The sequence below is a fragment of the Mustela lutreola genome, chromosome 3, assembly GCF_030435805.1.
Source record: "Mustela lutreola isolate mMusLut2 chromosome 3, mMusLut2.pri, whole genome shotgun sequence".
In the NCBI taxonomy this organism is placed as follows: Eukaryota; Metazoa; Chordata; class Mammalia; order Carnivora; family Mustelidae; genus Mustela; species Mustela lutreola.
In genome coordinates, this window is record NC_081292.1 from 32,346,815 (window position 1) to 32,364,007 (window position 17,193).

A 17,193-nucleotide genomic window follows, 5' to 3' on the forward strand; every position below is an offset into this window, starting at 1 on the left:
TGACGAGAAGAAAGAGTGGAGAATGACAAGTTAGCAGATGGACAGTATGAGGGACACTTGCCACTGGGTATACAAATGGATAATCAGATGAAGCCCAGTAGAATAAAAATCGGCAACAAGAAACCATAGGAGACCTGTGAGAAAGTCACTTCAATGGAATCGGGAAGGCAGACACTGGAAAGAAGGGAAAGTGTTGGAGTTTAGGAAGTCAAGGAAGTGAATGCAGAACACTTTACAGAAGCTGCCCAAGAAAGGAAGCAGCAAGGGCTTTCTGTTAAGCCTAAGGAATTGATTGCATGCATTTATTTCTATCCCCTTTTGTAAACCTGACAGTAAAGAGGGAAACAAAAGGTGACAGGACAAAGAGACAGCACAGAGTAGGCAACAGAAGTCAACAAAATCTTGGAAGCTAGAGAAACTGATGGAGCGATGGATGGCAAAGGAGAGCATAAAAAAGTTGAAATCCGGGGCGCCTGGGTGGCTCAGTGGGTTAAGCTGCTGCCTTCGGCTCAGGTCATGATCTCAGGGTCCTGGGATCGAGTCCCGCATCGGGCTCTCTGCGCAGCAGGGAGCCTGCTTCCCTCTCTCTCTCTCTGCCTGCCTCTCCAACTACTTGTGATTTCTCTCTGTCAAATAAATAAATAAAATCTTTAAAAAAAAAAAAAAGTTGAAATCCAAGGATCTCGAAGACCCAATGGCCAGCAAGAATCAAGCAGATTTCTTCCAGAGAATCCTGGAAAACGCTAGGAATTAAAGGCCTCTGGTGCATTAAAAGGCAAGATGAGCAGTGGACCTAAACTTTGTAAGACTGACATTCTGAGTGAGAAGCTGTTAGCTTCACAAGCTCAGTTATTCCCTGTAGAGATCAGGGACAGTCCCCTTGCACTCTGTTAGGAGGTGGAGGCTGAATCTTTGGAGAACTGGGACAGGGGCTTCAGATCCCGAGAGACAGTCTCAGCAAAGGGTGATGCTAAAGTGTCTCCTGAATTAGAAGATTAAAGGAACAGTCTATATTCTCAATAATGAGATAGGGCCTTTCCAAGATAACCCCCAGTCCCTTTCATCCGCATGTCTTCAGATTGCTGGCTTCAAGGTTCATAAATTTCAGTCATGAGACCAGCATTCTGGAAAAGCTAAGCAGGCTCAGACAAAAAATTCCATATACTCTTATTCGGGGACCTCATTATTGTGGTTGGGTTACTGTTCTATGACTCTATGTAAAACTCACCAGATGACATGCCATGACCCCTGGCAACAACCCATTAGTTGACATTCTATGCACTGTGCACTGTTCCTATATTTAGCCTTTAGAGTCCCATTCTTCAAAGAAAAAGTAGACACTCATGGATCTCTAGCCATCTAAAGAAAGCTTCAACACCAAATACAGGAACCAAAACAGGAAAGAAAATGTATGAAACAATGCACAGAGCATACAACTTCATAAACATCCTTCAATTTCTATCTTTGGAGATACAGGAAAAATATCCATATACACAGATATTTTTATGTTGAAAATTTTATGTTGAAAAAATAAACTGTTAGAGAATAAGAAATACCTCCTGTAAATTAGCAATATAATAGGTAAAATTCAATAGAGAAGTTAAAGAATAAAACCTGAGGACATCTCAGAAAGTTGAACAATGTTAAGGAGTGGTTGTGGAAACATTATTCAATGTATATCGTATGGTTCTCCATGTTAACAGATGAGCTACAACTCCTTTATTTATCCTCCATTCATTCATGAATATTTAATGAGCATCTACTAGGTGCCATGCGCTGTTTACAAAACAGAATTCTCATGAGAACACTCATTCTGTGGGTGAGATAATAACATTAAAATTATAAATAAATACTAAAATGACAAATATGAAGATAAAGAAGGATGTTATAAACTGAATATGTTCCCTCCATTTTTATGTCGAAGCCCGAAACCCTAGTGTGATAGCATTTGGAAATGAAGCCTTTGGGAGAGAATTAGGTCACCTCAGGATCAATGCCCTTATAAGGAGAGACACAGAGGAGCTCTCTCTCTCTCTCTCTCCCTTCATTACATGAGGATTCAGCAAGATGGTGGCCACCTGCAAACCCAGAAGAGGCCTCTTATCAGTCTCCAATTATGTCTGTACCTTGATCTTGGGACTTCTCACTTTCATAATGGTGAGAAATAAATGTCTATTATTTAAGTCATCCAGTCCATACTGTTTTGCTATAATAGCCAAAGCTGACTTACACAAAGGAGAGAAAGGTAAGAAGGAGCAAGAGAAACAGAGTAGTTAGGCAGACCCTCCGAGAAGGCAATGTTTAGAGAGTGTTGTGAATGAAGTAAGAGAAGGATCAATGTGGGAGCAGAGCACAGTACAAAGGCCCTGAGGCAGAGGCATTTTTTGTACTAGCAAGCAAAAGCAAGGGGGCCCAGGCCCACTGGGACAGAGTAGTTGGGGAATTGTAGTAAATGTATCCACAGAGGTACCTAGAGGTAGATCATGAAGGGCCTGTTAAGTCAAAGTAACGATTATGTAGGTTTTAGTTCAGGGACTGGCAAGCTTTTTTAATAAAAAGCCAAATCCAGACACCTGGGTGGCTCAGTCCCTTATGCACCTGCCTTCTGCTCAGGTGAAGAGCCCAGAGTCCAGATATCAAGTCCTGTATCAGGCTTCCTGCTCAGTGGGGAGTCTGCTTCTGCCTCTGCCCCTCCCCCTGCTCCTGCTTTCCCTCTTTCTCTCTCTCAAGTAAATGAATACAATCTTTTAAATAAATAAATAGCCAAATAGGTTTAGCTATGTTGCAGTTCAACTTTATTTACAAAAATAGGTGATGGGTCAGATTTGATAGCATGGCTCATATCAGTCCTTGTATGAGATCAGTGTGACTGTGATAGGAAACCTCTAGAGGGTTCTATTCACTTCCACTTCTCCACTTTCTCTGTGAAACAGAAGCAAGGCCATCATCTAATAAGGGATGCAGTATATTTGGGGAGACAGAAGTCTGAAAGAGTCACCTTGATTAGAAAAAAAGTCTGTACGGCAAGGTTATATACACTGAAGGTTCACATTCACCTTGTGGTCAAATGTAATATCAACTGGTCAGCAATGGGTCTTGTTGCTGTTATTTTGTTGTCATTAGTGGTGGTGGTTTGTTTGTTTGCTCTGTTCTGACCACATCTGTATGGCACTCACTGTAGATCAGGCACTATTCTAAGCACTTCACAGATACCACTTTACCTAACTTCTGCTGCTTAGATGTAGTCAAAGGAAAGTGGAGAGTTGGACTGACTAGAAAGGGGGTATTGTCAGGCCAGTACAATAAAAGTCAGAGAGAGAGAGAGAGAGAGAGGTGAGGAAAGAATGACAAGAGAGTGACTGGAATCATGAGCCCACCAAATTCAAGGCAGGTAATCTGGAATTAAAGATGGGGCAGGGGAGGGAGTATGGGGGGCGCATTGGTGAACAGTAAAATGATGGTTGTGGCAGGGAAGGAACAGAGGTTCATTTGGAGCTGAAAAATTCTAAGAGTCAGGTAATGAGTAGATCAAGGTGAATGACTGATTAGTGTCTTCTAGAAGGGTATAGGTATGATGTTATTTCCTTGACAGATAAAGTCTTAGTTTTATCATGGGATGGACCTATGCTGAAACTTGGAGACTCAAATCTTATTAAAATCTCAGTGTGATTGTGTGTGCCTCAAAACTTTTGGTAACTCTCCAATGTCTTTACTGCAAGATCTTCAGACTGGACTTGTAATGACCTACAACATGGCCTTCTAAAACCTTTGGAGGCTTCCTCGCGGGTTTATTTGTAAATTCTCTAACTAAAGTATGCACCAACACTCTCATGAAAACACTGTATACACTGTAGTCTGCAACCTTTTACACAACACAATTTCAACCTCCTCAAATGCCTATCCCCATTTCTCAAACTTATACTTAACTTTCACTATCCAACCAAAACTCCACAATCTCTGTCAACTTTCTTTGACCACATAAGACTGAACTCAGTATTATGCAAACTTCATCAGTTAAGGTCTGCCTTTCTTTCTTTCCTTTTCTTTTATTAAAGATTTTATTTATTTGACAGACAGAGATCACAAGTAGGCAGAGAGGCACACAGAGAGAAGGGGAAGTAGTTCCCTGCTGAGCAGAGAGCCTGATGCGTGGCTTGATCCCAGGACCTTGGAGATCATGACCTGAGCCAAAGGCAGAGGCTTAACCAACTGAGCCACCCAGGCGCCCCATCAATTAAGGTCCTTCAATAAGTTCCTTAAGCCGGGGTGGGGGTGTTTCAGAGCCTTTTGTATCACTCATGATCCCCACGCCATATCATGCAAAAAGCATTGGGTCAATTACTTTTATTTTATTTAGAAAATTATCTTGTGAAACACAAAGTGTTAGGAAATTCATAGAGATGCTAAAGAAAAATAATTATCTCACTGAGGAATAATTTAAATTCTATGGATGAGAGACATTTTTTGGGCAAGGCAAAGATTTCTTTGTTCCTTTCATTTGAGTTGTATCAAAAGGAGAGCAAGAATGTAGTTAAGACAAAGAATGATTTTCATTTGCAAATATTTTTCCTAAATTATATGAGGAAAATAATGTGAAGAAAATTATAGACGAAGGATACAAAAAATCCTCCTCAAATCTGACCACCTCTACAGAAATACTCTTATAATTTCAGGGTATTTCTTTCAAGTATGTTTCTCTACATAGACATTTTTTTAAAACATAATTATAATCATAATCATACTAGGAACAAAGCATTATATTCTCCTTTTTCATTTGGAATTATAACATAATTTCTTCTTCTACATAATCCACTGTTTTCAAAAAGTAGTCAAGTAGCTCACTCTGAAAAAAAAAAAATCTGCCCTAAAGAGTTGTCCCTCATTTTAGCTGTCAGATACTTTTGGGGTAGCTTTCAAGATTGGCATCTCTTTGAATGACAAGCTAACATCCCTGAGTGATAGTGAGTCACCTCTCAAAAGACCCCACTCTTCATTTCTCATTTTTATACTTATAAAACTGATATATTCTTAGTTCTTATCATTGGCCAACATCCTGGCTGGGTTTTTACCCCTAAGAGACAAGACGTTTCATTCATTTACGGGTTCAGGGTGGTTTAGGATATTTTTTTTCTCCAATATATGATAGCACATCTAACTAAGGTAATTAATGGTATTTTCATGCAGGATTATTTACCAATATTTAATTAAAGAAATTCATAGTGATGTTGATATGAAAACAAGTGTATTTTCTCACATCACCTAGCCAACATTAGTAATAACGAAGGACACAAACTAGTCAGTACAATCAGACCCAGACTGAAATAACCCAAGTAAATCACTAACATAATTGTAAAAACTGTAGACCTGAAGGAAGAAAAGGAAATGACAAAATGCCTGACATTTGCTGAAGGTGCCGTCATTCCACCATTTGCAACAGCCAGCCCTACTGTAAATTAACATAGTCACTGGCAGGGTCACTTGTCTTGACCTTAAGAACCCCTCAGAAATGACAATTTGAATCCAAATGCTGGTTTTCGAAAGCAGCCATTTTTACAATCACTGGTTCCTAGAATAGGCACAATAAATGACTCGCTCCTCCAAACATCCCTCCTTCGCATAGAACATAACCAGAAAGAGCCTCAGATGTTCACGAAACATGTTGGGTTTTCGGCATCACGTTATCCTGTGGTGCTCTGCAATCAATTACTGTTATACCACCATCATTAATAATTTTCTTAATGAAAATGATTCTGTTGATCTCCGTTGTATTTTAATTATCAGAGTTAAGCATAATTACACTGCAGCTCTGAGCTGGCATGTGGACTCCTTTAGGGCGCAATTTTGTTTTAACACACTGATAATGTAATTTTACATTGTGTCAGTTTGTTTGGTTATTATCCAGTTGTACAATTCCACTGTATTCCTGATAACAGATAATAACCTTAGTACCTCCTATATCCTGAAGTCATTTAAAAAGCAATATTGGAATTCCGCGACTAGCTAACTTAATCGCCTTATGATTTTATAATTCCCGCTGCTAAATATTTGGTTCAGGCACCCACCCTCTTTTAAGAATACCATAAAACCAGATGACAGTTGTATATTTTCTGTGAATGACAGAATGGTCAGATAAACACTTAAAATATAAGCACACTTTTTTTTTTTCGTTTAAAAACAGCTCCTTATTTACATAATATTAGGCCCTTTAGGTGAAGACGAACAGGAACTTGCAGGCTACTTTGAAAACTTGCTGCTACGTTAGACAAAACTGTTGTGTCAAAATTCTAGCAACATGCAACAGATTCACTATTTGAAGGTGGAAAATCATCCAGACTTTGCAAGAGTCCTCACACTAAAAGATCTTTGTTTTTTGAAAAGTTGATCAATTTAGTCAGTGTGCAGAAAGTTACTCATCCAAGTGAGGTCTATTAGAATTTCTGCATTATTTCAACAGTGTCTAGTATAGGATCTTGAACATAATAGACAATCCATCAAAGCTTAAATGAACTCACTGCCTGGTTACATTTGTGCAAACAGGCAAAATCAGAACCCTGAGATGATTTTGAGATTGGTCTTCTACGTGATTTTAAATCGCTGTGGTCTTGAAAGCAGGAGGTATTAGCACAACGCTTTGCCGTGACTGGTATTTTAGCTCACCACTGAATTAGGGAAAAAAACACAGAGTTGCTGATGGACATGGATGCACATTTGTGAAAAAGAGCAATAACCTGCAGCCTGGGCCCAGCGAAGGGCAGCATCAGAACTCTGTTCATTAGATAACTGGAAATGGAAAGTTAACGTGCTCAAGATGGAATCCTAATTTCACCGTGTATGTGCCAAAGATCCTTGGATTATTTACTTAACTTATTTATCTAAACCCTCAGTTTACTCATCTGTAAAGTAGGAATATTGCTGCTTACATGATGAGCCTGTTGTTAACAGTAAATAAGAAAATGTAGGTACAGTATGCAAATTAACATCTGTGTAGAATAAGTGCTTAATATTATATTAATACTAACAGTCTTAGTATGAGTATTATCATTATCATCTTTTTTTAATCATTATCCTCTTGATACTAGACACTTTACCTAAGACTTCCACTAAAAATAAAAATGCCATGCGTTCAAGGAAAAAAAGCCCAGTAACATCTTCAGGCAAAGGTGTTGGGCCCTTGATTCTATAAGACCGTTCTCTGCAGACACTGTGATGTGAGTTCAACAGTAACTGAATGAGAGTTTTGGAATCCGGGGCTATAAATCTGGCATCAGATGGCATGTTTTCATGCACACTTGCTTGATACCAACATAAAAGCCTGGTTTCATTTCCTCTAAGTTTGTACTGACATGTCCACAAGGGCAAATTGGATTGAGTATATGATAATTAGCAATATAATATTTATAATATACACAGTTAAGTTTACAAGGTTCTGCCTCTCAAAAATTCTCCAACATAACCATGGCTATTCCATTTTCACAGCTGAGGAAATCAAGGTTTATAGGCTACGTGATTTGCCCAAAGTCACATACCAGCAATAGCTTTTTTTTTTTTTTTACAATGATATTATGTTTTCATATAAAAACAAATCTGTGGTTAAGGTGGGAGTGAGGGTTCACTGATACTTTTCCATTCTTTTGATTGACAATGTTTATTCTCTTAGTACCCAAACCTAGAGAACGTGTCTACTCTGAAATGATAACTCCATGGAAAACTTCATTATTCCTTACTTGAACTGAAGAACATAGCCACAAGGTCAGCGCATCAAGGCTTAATTCTGAGTACTCAAAAACAAAAACAAAAACAACCCGAAGGAACCTATTTACTTTTAAGATGTGAGAAAGGTCACCGTACTCTGCAAACACTATGAAGTAAAGAACACCGCAGTATATAGAAAAGTCGGCCTCCGATGCGCAATAGGCATTAGTGGATTTTAGGACTTAGTGGGCAGACCTTGCTAATCCTACCCCCCAGCATCCTCTCTTTAGCTTCAGCATGGTGCTTTCCAGTCTTTTTCCATTGGAGATAAGGAAATTAGAATTATCTGGAGTCTGTTGAGAATAATGGCAAAAAACAGATGACCCAACAAGTCTGGTCCATCAATGTCTGGATGAGCTAATTACTTTCTGGAATGACAGGGGGTAGTCGAGGCAGGGAAAAAGTACATCAGATTACAATATTAATGCCAAATACTATACTTTTTTACTTTGATGAAACAAGATGATGGCAGCCTGTCACATAGCACTGATATAATATAATTTTATAATAATTATTTGATGGATACCCTGGAAATGAAAGCTATAGTTATATTTAATTTTGCTATTAGCTCACATTTAATAATACTTTAAGAAGTAAGTATGCCTCTTAAATGGGAATAGTTATACACTAAGTGGCCTATATAACACACCATAAGAAAATGATATCAAAAATTTCACAGTCATGGCATTTAAAAAATGCTACACGTACGCATTTTACATTCTATTTGTAAATAGGTAGTGATATGTTCTCAGATAGCCAGGTCCTATAATAATGATTCTGGCACAGAATTCATAAGTAATGTAGGTTCTTAGCTAGAAACCAAAATAAAGAAATGCAATTTTGGCTTTAGGAATTTATTTGTCATCTTCGGTGAGTACTTCTTAGACATTAGGAATTACGTTTTGTGCCTAAGTGCATGAAGTTAGCCCATCAGGCAACTAGTCCTTTGTATCTGTCAGCAGCACTTTGGTTTCATTTGGGGAACTATTTCTTCTCTTACTGGCCCATGTGGGGTTATTTCTAGTCTAAGGATGATTGTAGTCTGCCAGGGAGAGCACTGTGATTAATTGTGTCAAGGATCGGTATGTGATGCACCCTAACCAAAGCCCAGAAAAGCTGTTTTCATTGGAATTTCTGTCCTGGTAGAATAAGTCTGGAGCTTCCCACTACCTGAGGAGAATGTTTCTGAAAATGAAACCCAGAAAAGAAAGAATGGGCAGAAAACAGAGACAGTCTGGGGACAAAGTTTGAGCAACTGGATTAAGCTGTTCCTGAAATCTAGAACATTCTTAGCCTCCCAGTTTTATGACCCTTCCCCTACCCCCAACACACAGATACACACATTCTTCTTCTCTTTCTTCTTCTTTTCTTTTTTCCCTTTCTTTTCTTTTTCTATCTTTCTTTCTTTTTCCCTTTCTTTCTTCTTCTTCTTTTTTTTTTTTTTTGATAAGCCAATTTCCTTTGGATTTCTATCAGTTGAAAACAGTCCCAAATAATAAATAACATATATATTGTGAAAATGCCTCACACTTTATGGATGTCCAAATCAATCCTGATTAAATCTAAATCACCAAAACCTTCCAACTACAAAACACTTTTGCTTTAAGGAACCTTATCATACGTGTAAGCCTTTGAAGACAACAAACTCAGAATCCACGGGGTCCTGATAGGAGTGCTTCCTGGGGTCATATTTTCCATGACTCAGATGATCCCTAGTACAATCACAGCATATCAAGGTATTCACAGTACTCTGAGTTATAGCCTTGGTGAGCTATTCCTTCCTTCCAGAGGCAATTTGAATAGTAGGAATTAGTATCAGGCCTCTGAAGCCCACCTAGGAGAGAAGAATGAATTTACAGGAGAATTTTTCCGAGTGTGTTACCCAGAACACTAATTCCAAAGGGTGTCCACTTGAAAGGGTAAAATATATATATATATATATATATAGATAGATAGATAGATATAGATAAATAGATACAGATATAGATATATAGATGTCATATGGTCAAATGAATTAAACAGGGGTCTTACCATAGAACTTCTCAGAGTATCAGTGGCCACAGGCATTGTGAGTTTCCAATATGACAGGCAATATTAGGTCACAGGGCTCTTTTTTAAACAAACTTGGGATTCTGTATAATGCATTGGAGAGCGCTATATCATAATATATACTCTTTGTGATTTCCAGGCATAAATACCCGAGTGATTTAGAAGAATTTACTAATCATATAATAATGGCAGGGGGAAATCAGAGTCTCACAGTACAGGACATAAGGTTTGGAATGATTAAGACCCAGATTCAAATTTGACCCAGATTCAAATTTGGCTCCATTATCAGCTCTCTATGACCAAGAACAGCCTTACTCTCTTTCTAAGTCATAATGGCAAACCATGTAAAAAAGAAAAAAATACTGCCTATGTCATTGAGCTGTTTGAAAGCCTCATATGGGAAGAAATTATTCAATATGTATAACTCAGACCCTAAGTTAGACAAATGCACCTTTGAAACCCACTCCAATCCTTTACTAGCTATGGCACAATGGCAAATTACTTAACCCACCTAATTCTCAATTTCACCTTTTGTGAAATGGAGTAATATATTAATTACCTCATAGGAGGTATTCAATGAAGATCAAATGAAATAAGGCCTCTACAGTACTTACTGCCTTCTCTGCTGTCTGAACCACAATGTCAATAGTTCTTAATTTGAACAATATCAGATTACTTTTTGTCAGTTAAAAAGCATTAAATAGCTAGAATTCATAGGGCTCATCATTTGAATATGTGAAATGCCTATTACAGTTTCTGACAACCACTCATCCTTTGTTTATCTGGTCAGCCATCAGTATTTATTTAGTGTTTTTTTTTTTTTTTTTGGTACAGGCAGCACACCAGACCATGGATAGGAAGGTTAACGAAGACATAGTTCTTGCCCTCGGTAACTAGAGAGTAGATTGGAAAGGCAGGCAATACTAGCTAATTTATCACTTTTTCCTTTTGCCAGAAGTTAATAGCTAACTTTTCCCCTTTTTTTCTAACTTTTGTTTACTCTTTTCTTGAACCCATATAATAATGATCATAAAACACCGTGATGAAGATCAACGAGAGAAAAACATACAATCTGGTAGAGAAGTACCACAGAGCGGATTCAGCCAGGCTTAGTAATGGCGGCTCTTAGTATCTACATAATAGGCTAGTATGTAGTTGGGCTCAATGCATGCTTTATGAGTTAATTAATTAGTAACCTTCCATAAATTACTCCAAATTATTCATTGCCCGCAGACTTACTATAGAGCCAACCATGATAAAAAACACATAAACATATTCAAGTTAATGCACTCCACTGGACATGGAATTGGAATTTTACCATATTTCTTTACTTATAGGTAACAATCTAACAATCATTGCTCCCAAAAGAATGGCTGATTTAAAAATGCAATGGAGTTTGGATTATGACAAGAGAACAGCTTTTCTCTTGGTTCCTCCATATTATATTGCCATCACCAAGATAAGACACTGTATAACCAAAATTTATTCCTCATAATTAATCCTACATTCCAAGGCCTCTTTTGTATTTCTGCATTCTGGTCAACTAGTTCGCTATACCATTCCCTTCTGCTTTGATAGATCATATGGACAATGTCCTGGGAAAATCACACTTTCCTTCCCACTAAAAGCTCCCACCAGCTTACCACAGGTATTTCAGGTTAGAAAAAATGAGTGGGTCCGGGACCAGCAATTATAGAAGGGAAAGCAATATAATCAGATCCTGGTGTGCAGATTGTTTTTTTAACTTGCAAATTCCCTCTTTCCGGTGTTTCAACTTTCAAAGGCTCATGGTAGTTTAAAGGCAATCCTCTTATAAGTGTACAAATTGTAATGATTATAGGAACAAGTTGTAATTGTTTCTAGCAAGTTTTTAAGAGTCTTTGATGTTATGATTAGTGTTTTATATGTTAATGTATTGATAGGGGTGCTTATTTGCTTGTTCCCTTGTATGCTTTTTATGGTTTCTAGGTTCAATGTGCAAGTAAATCTTTGATCTCAGTAGGTCTGTTTGGTTAAAAAAGAAAGCTAAAAGAAATTAAACATGAGAAGCCCAAGGTTTTGCAATATTTACGAAGAGACGCTATTAGGGATTTCACTGTAAGAGTACAGAGCTGGGGCCCATAACTTGAATGTAGAGAAAAGTGCCCAAATCCACACCACACACGAAGAGGGTCCTGTGTCTGGGAGTGCCAGCATGGACCTTCGGCTCCTTTGTAGCCAGGTTGTAGCTAGATGACAGGTCTAGGCTGATGTCACACTGTGCAAATCAAAGGCAAAACTCTGCAAGCCATCGGTTTCCTCTTCCCCTGTTTGCCTCCTGCCCTTCAGAAATCACCATGGGGAAGAATTCTCAGTCTTTGTGGTGTTTCACTTTCAGCTATCCTCATCACAAGTGATTTCAAGGATGGGGCTGGAATGCAACGCCTCCTGGAGCAAGCACCTTGACATGGATTGCTAAATTTCAAAAGGAATTTACTTTCTGTAGATAATGTCTCAGAGGGAGGAACCTGGGATCGCCTCAAACTGGCCAGCAATAAAGCTAACAGCAAAGAAGGTACCAGTCACGCCACTCAAATACAGGGTTAGGTAACTGTGTGCAGGGCTAAGTCATTAATGGTATACCACTTTCTGTCTTATCCTGTACAGAAAAAGCCCAATAGGCTCTGCTGGAAACGCAGGTTAGAGAGATTCTTGAAGGAAAAAGGAAGAGAGTGGATCACGTTTCACTCTGCATTCCCATTCCAGCTCACTTGGTGCGGGCGGCCTTGCTCAGCTTCCAAAACTTGCAAAGAGAGAGAGAAAGGATCCTGCATTTACCTTTGCTGTACACAATGCAGTTGTTTTTGCTGTCTTCCACTCCTTGCCAGGTCACATCCAGCAGCCACTTGGGACCAGCCGTCAGCACCATTGGGACCTGAGCCTTTGTCTTCTGCAGAAAGAATGGTAACAAACAGATGCCATTTGCTTTCGTTGATTAAAAACTTGAATAATAACTGTACTAATCATTTTATTTTTACAAACAACTAAATCTCCCAAACCATAATCCAAGTCCTTATTCCCCTGTTTCATATCTTTTTAAGACGACAGAAGCTGTAAGGCTTTACTGCTTTTCCTTAATCTGAATGGTAGAATTATTATCAAGGATTTTTTTTTTTCCTAAATGATACTGGATCAGATCTCCAAGATTAGACAGATCTCTTGCGGCTCTGAATTATAAAGAGAATGCAGATGACTTTCATTGCAAAGAGCAGAGTGTTTAGAAGTGAACTTTAGACACATTGTACTTTACTATCAACAGGATCTCACTATTTCCTGAAACAGACAGGAAAGAATTTAAAGAATCAGGATCCATTTCAAAGCTCTATCCTGAGCAACATTTATATTAGAGTAGGAATTTCTGTCGAATGAATAATGAAATCTACCCAACCCCTCTGCTGGGTGTGGATATGTAGTCTGACGGTAACTGAAATAATAATAATGCTAATGATTCACCGTACAGTACATGGTCTCCAGAAAGACTATAAAAGAGGGATCGTGAATAAATTCCGAGGCAGAGCGACTAAAGCGTGACATCCCTCACTCTGAGAAGCACACAAAGCAGGGACACTTGTGCCCTAGTTCTAACAAAATATTTCCAGTTGTGCCTTTTAAATATAAGGCTCAGAATGTTCATCCTTTTAGGCTGTTTGGCATCCAAATTATTTGTCTTTAATTACGTTAAACGGGGCAGGAAGTAAACTGGGGAGGAGACAAGTGAGCTTTAGCAAGACTGTTGTTTCCGGACGAGTCACAGTGAACCGGCATTCAGACTTTTATCACCCACCAGACCATGTCTGTATATCAAATATCACAAAACCACAACACAGACTACAATGCAAGTGTCTCCAGGTAATTTCTGGACTGAATCTTCACCTAGATATGATCCTGCCAAAGAGATCTCAGCTCATTTTGGAGACTCTGCCGCAAATTTCCCAAATTGGCATTAATAAGTATTCACTTGAGGAGTTCCACGTAATCTGGTTATTTCAAATCCCTCAGGAATCTGGAAAACCCATTTCACCCGCTGAATGACAACAATGATAGCGTCTGAGACACGGATCTATTGTTAGCTGCAAACCCATATTGACAACTAGCCATAAGATAAATGTTAAGTCATTTCCTGAAGTATCAATTATATTATAAGAGGTAGAACAACCATAAAACATACTGTTTAATGAAAAAAAAATCAACCATGATGAATAAATTAAAAAAAAAAGAAATCTGAAAAAATATTTCAAATGTTGAAAGAGATGGCAAAACAGATGGTGAGAAATACTAGCCTACAATTTTTTTTATATTCATATTTTGATTCATTTCAAATTCTTAATTTTTCAACTACATATCTTAATATTTGGCAAACATTTATCTGGTGCTTTACATGTTCAGAGAAACTTTCCTAGTAACAAACTATAGAAATCGTTTCTGAAAGGACAGTCTTCTAAGGATGGTTAGGTGAAAGCCCTAGAGGAAAGAAGCAATTTTATATTACATCTTTTTTTAACAACAGGCAAAAATGATATCAAGTTATCTTTATGGTTATTAGTCTGAGTGACCATTTTTATTTCCGTTTGAAAACAGAATTGAGGACAAGCAAGCTTCTTCAATCTGAAATGATAATGACCCATAGCCAATTAAATATTAGGTCTTAATTATGCATTTGCCAGCTTCTCTTACTACCAGAGAAACAGGTAAATCCACAGATGAGGGTCAGCAGGTCTCTGAGCAGTACGCAGAACAAGTCACAAGAGAGAGCACACCATTTTGATAAACCGGCATGTAGAAGATTTCATGGTCTTATTGCTAAAACCTTCTCTCTTCCACTTTTAAAGAACAGAATTCAACGGCAGACACCTTCCCCATGTCTATTGTACTGTTATTTCATGGGAAAGACATGCCTTTTATTAAATCTTCATGCTCCATAGTTCTTAGAGCCACAAAAATTTCTGCACAGTAGATCAGCTTTTATAATTTTCCACAGATAATATGAAAAATAGATATTGATCACTTAAGTTCTTTAGGGACTCTTTTAGTGTAAAGCAAATCAATTGATTTTGTTGTTACTATAATCTTCTGTTCATTTATGAACATACAAACCACCTCCATCGTGGTCCTCTGATTGGTGCTCGGAATATGAGGGCATCTTTTTCGGTGAAAGATACAGATACGTAAGAAAAAGTTTAATATAATGCAAAAAGTAGCATGATAAGGAGTATGAAGTCATGTGTAAATTGTTCTGGGGTTAATGCAAGGCAAGAGAAGCATATTTTGAAGGACCTTTTCAAACCTGGCAAAACCTTTCATGCTTAAATTTCTAGGCAAAGGAAACCAGTAAAGACAGTTTAACTAGGAAGAATATGGTGCTACTACGTATGCTACTTGTGCAGGGACTTTCTTAGACACTTTCCTGACTTATTTAGTCTTCATGTCCATTCTCAGATAAAAAACAAACAAAAACCAAAAACCAGAACAAATAAGCAAACAAAACCCTGCAATTCAAAGATTAATAATTTCTTCTAAGGCAAATAGCTGGTGAAAGTAGGACCCCATTTCTATGTGTAGCTCCGTCTCCAGCTACCACTACCCCTGGGGTGACCAACCATCTGAGTTTTCCTGGGACTGAAGGGTCTCCCAGGATGCTGGATTTTCAGCGCTTAAACTGGAAATTCCTGGGCAAACTGGGGAGTGACTTGTTCACCTCCACCCCTATTAGTACTACTACAGTTAAAACAATGTCAGTGGTTTACAGCTACTGAGCACTAAATGTTAGATGTTGTTCTTCCCCTCAATTATCTTTTTTTAAACTCTAGGACTTAGGAATTAATATTTTCTCCACTTAGTACATAAGCAAATTAGGATTTGAAGGAATTAATTTTAATGATACAAATAAGACTAGTTAATTAATATCTTTTCTTAGTAGTAAGTTAGGCATCACGCCTTTTAAAACCTTGAAAACCTTTATTACACCTGGGCACAGGCAGAATCTGACTTATTAAAAAACAAGGAAAAACAATTTCTTTTACTCTAAACCAACAAAGCAAAAGCAAAAATGTAGCAAGGTCTTGCTGAAAGCTATACCCAAGCTGTAAAGTAAATAATAAGTAGATAAAAAATCTCAAGGGACCAGTTATTACAGTTTTGAGGAGGTAAGTCAATTTCTTTCTGAAGAAGGCAACTTTTGTAGAGATTGACTGACTTCAAAGAAGATTACCAAGTGTGAGAAGGAGGGAGTTATCCAGGATTATATGAAATCTACACTCCAGCAAAATCCATGAATAGAAAATAACAATAATATCCACATTGATCATTAGGTTCACTTTCCCATGTCTCTATCATAAGGACTCATACAAGTCTAGACTGTTAAGAGCTGGAAGCAACTTCAAAGTTCAATGTGTTTAATTCCCTAATTTCACAAATAAAGAAAGTAAAGCCAAGATTTTATTAGCATCCTACAGAGGATACAGTTGGCACAATATGTTGGGAAAGAGAGTAGATATAAAAGTTGTGATAGACAAAGAAACAACCCCTAATGGTGTCCATACTCTAATTCCTTGGAACCTGTGACTATGTTACCCTACTTGGGGAAAAGGATTTTAAAGATGTGATTAAAATTTATGACCATGAAATGGTGAGATTTTCCTAGATTATCTGGATAGGCCCCATCTAAATACAGGAGTTCTTATAGAGGAGAAAGTCAGATCAGTAGATCAAAGAGATTCCATATGAAAAGGATTCCATCTGCCTTTGTTGCCTTTGAAGATGGCATAGGGAGGCTATAAACTAAGGAACACTGTGAGTTCTGGAAACTGGGATCTCAATTCTGCAACCTCAAGGAAGTGAATTCTGCCAGCAGCTGAGGGTGGGAAAGGTATCCTCTCCTAGAACCTCCAGATAGGAACGCATCCTGCTGACATCTTGATTTTAGTCTAATGACATATATACTGGATTTCCGATCTATAGAACGGATAATTTGGGTTATTTTAAACCATTAAATTTATAGTAATTTGTTTCAGCAGCAATAGAAAACTAATACAAAAGGTATTGGAGCTTACCAACTTACAGTCAAATAAAAAGAAAAAAAGACTTAAAGTTCCTTATCAAAAGTACTCAAAAGCGTGAAACAGCTTCTTCTTTGTTGGAATAACATCAAATCTACATTGTCATTCCACAGTCATTAGATATGTTTACTGTTCTTGTCTTCAAGTACGAAAATATACACAGTGGTGTATAATGTCCACTTCTACAATTCAGTATTCAAAATATTTCATGATTCACCATTAGCCACTTCTACAATTGAGTATTCAAAGTATTTCATGATTCACCATTGGCCTTACAGTTGGGATGGAACCAAAAGGA

General features: G+C 37.9%; 1 protein-coding gene across 2 annotated transcripts in view; it reads right to left on the bottom strand.

Moving 5' to 3' along the window:
- Positions 1–17,193, bottom strand: part of ZFPM2 (zinc finger protein, FOG family member 2) — a 460,096-nt gene that overhangs the window by 151,192 nt on the left and 291,711 nt on the right. For both annotated transcript variants that reach the window (XM_059165805.1, XM_059165804.1), the window contains one exon: positions 12,619–12,730. In XM_059165805.1, the coding sequence (XP_059021788.1) occupies positions 12,619–12,730 (112 nt within the window). The remainder of the gene's footprint in view (positions 1–12,618; positions 12,731–17,193) is intronic.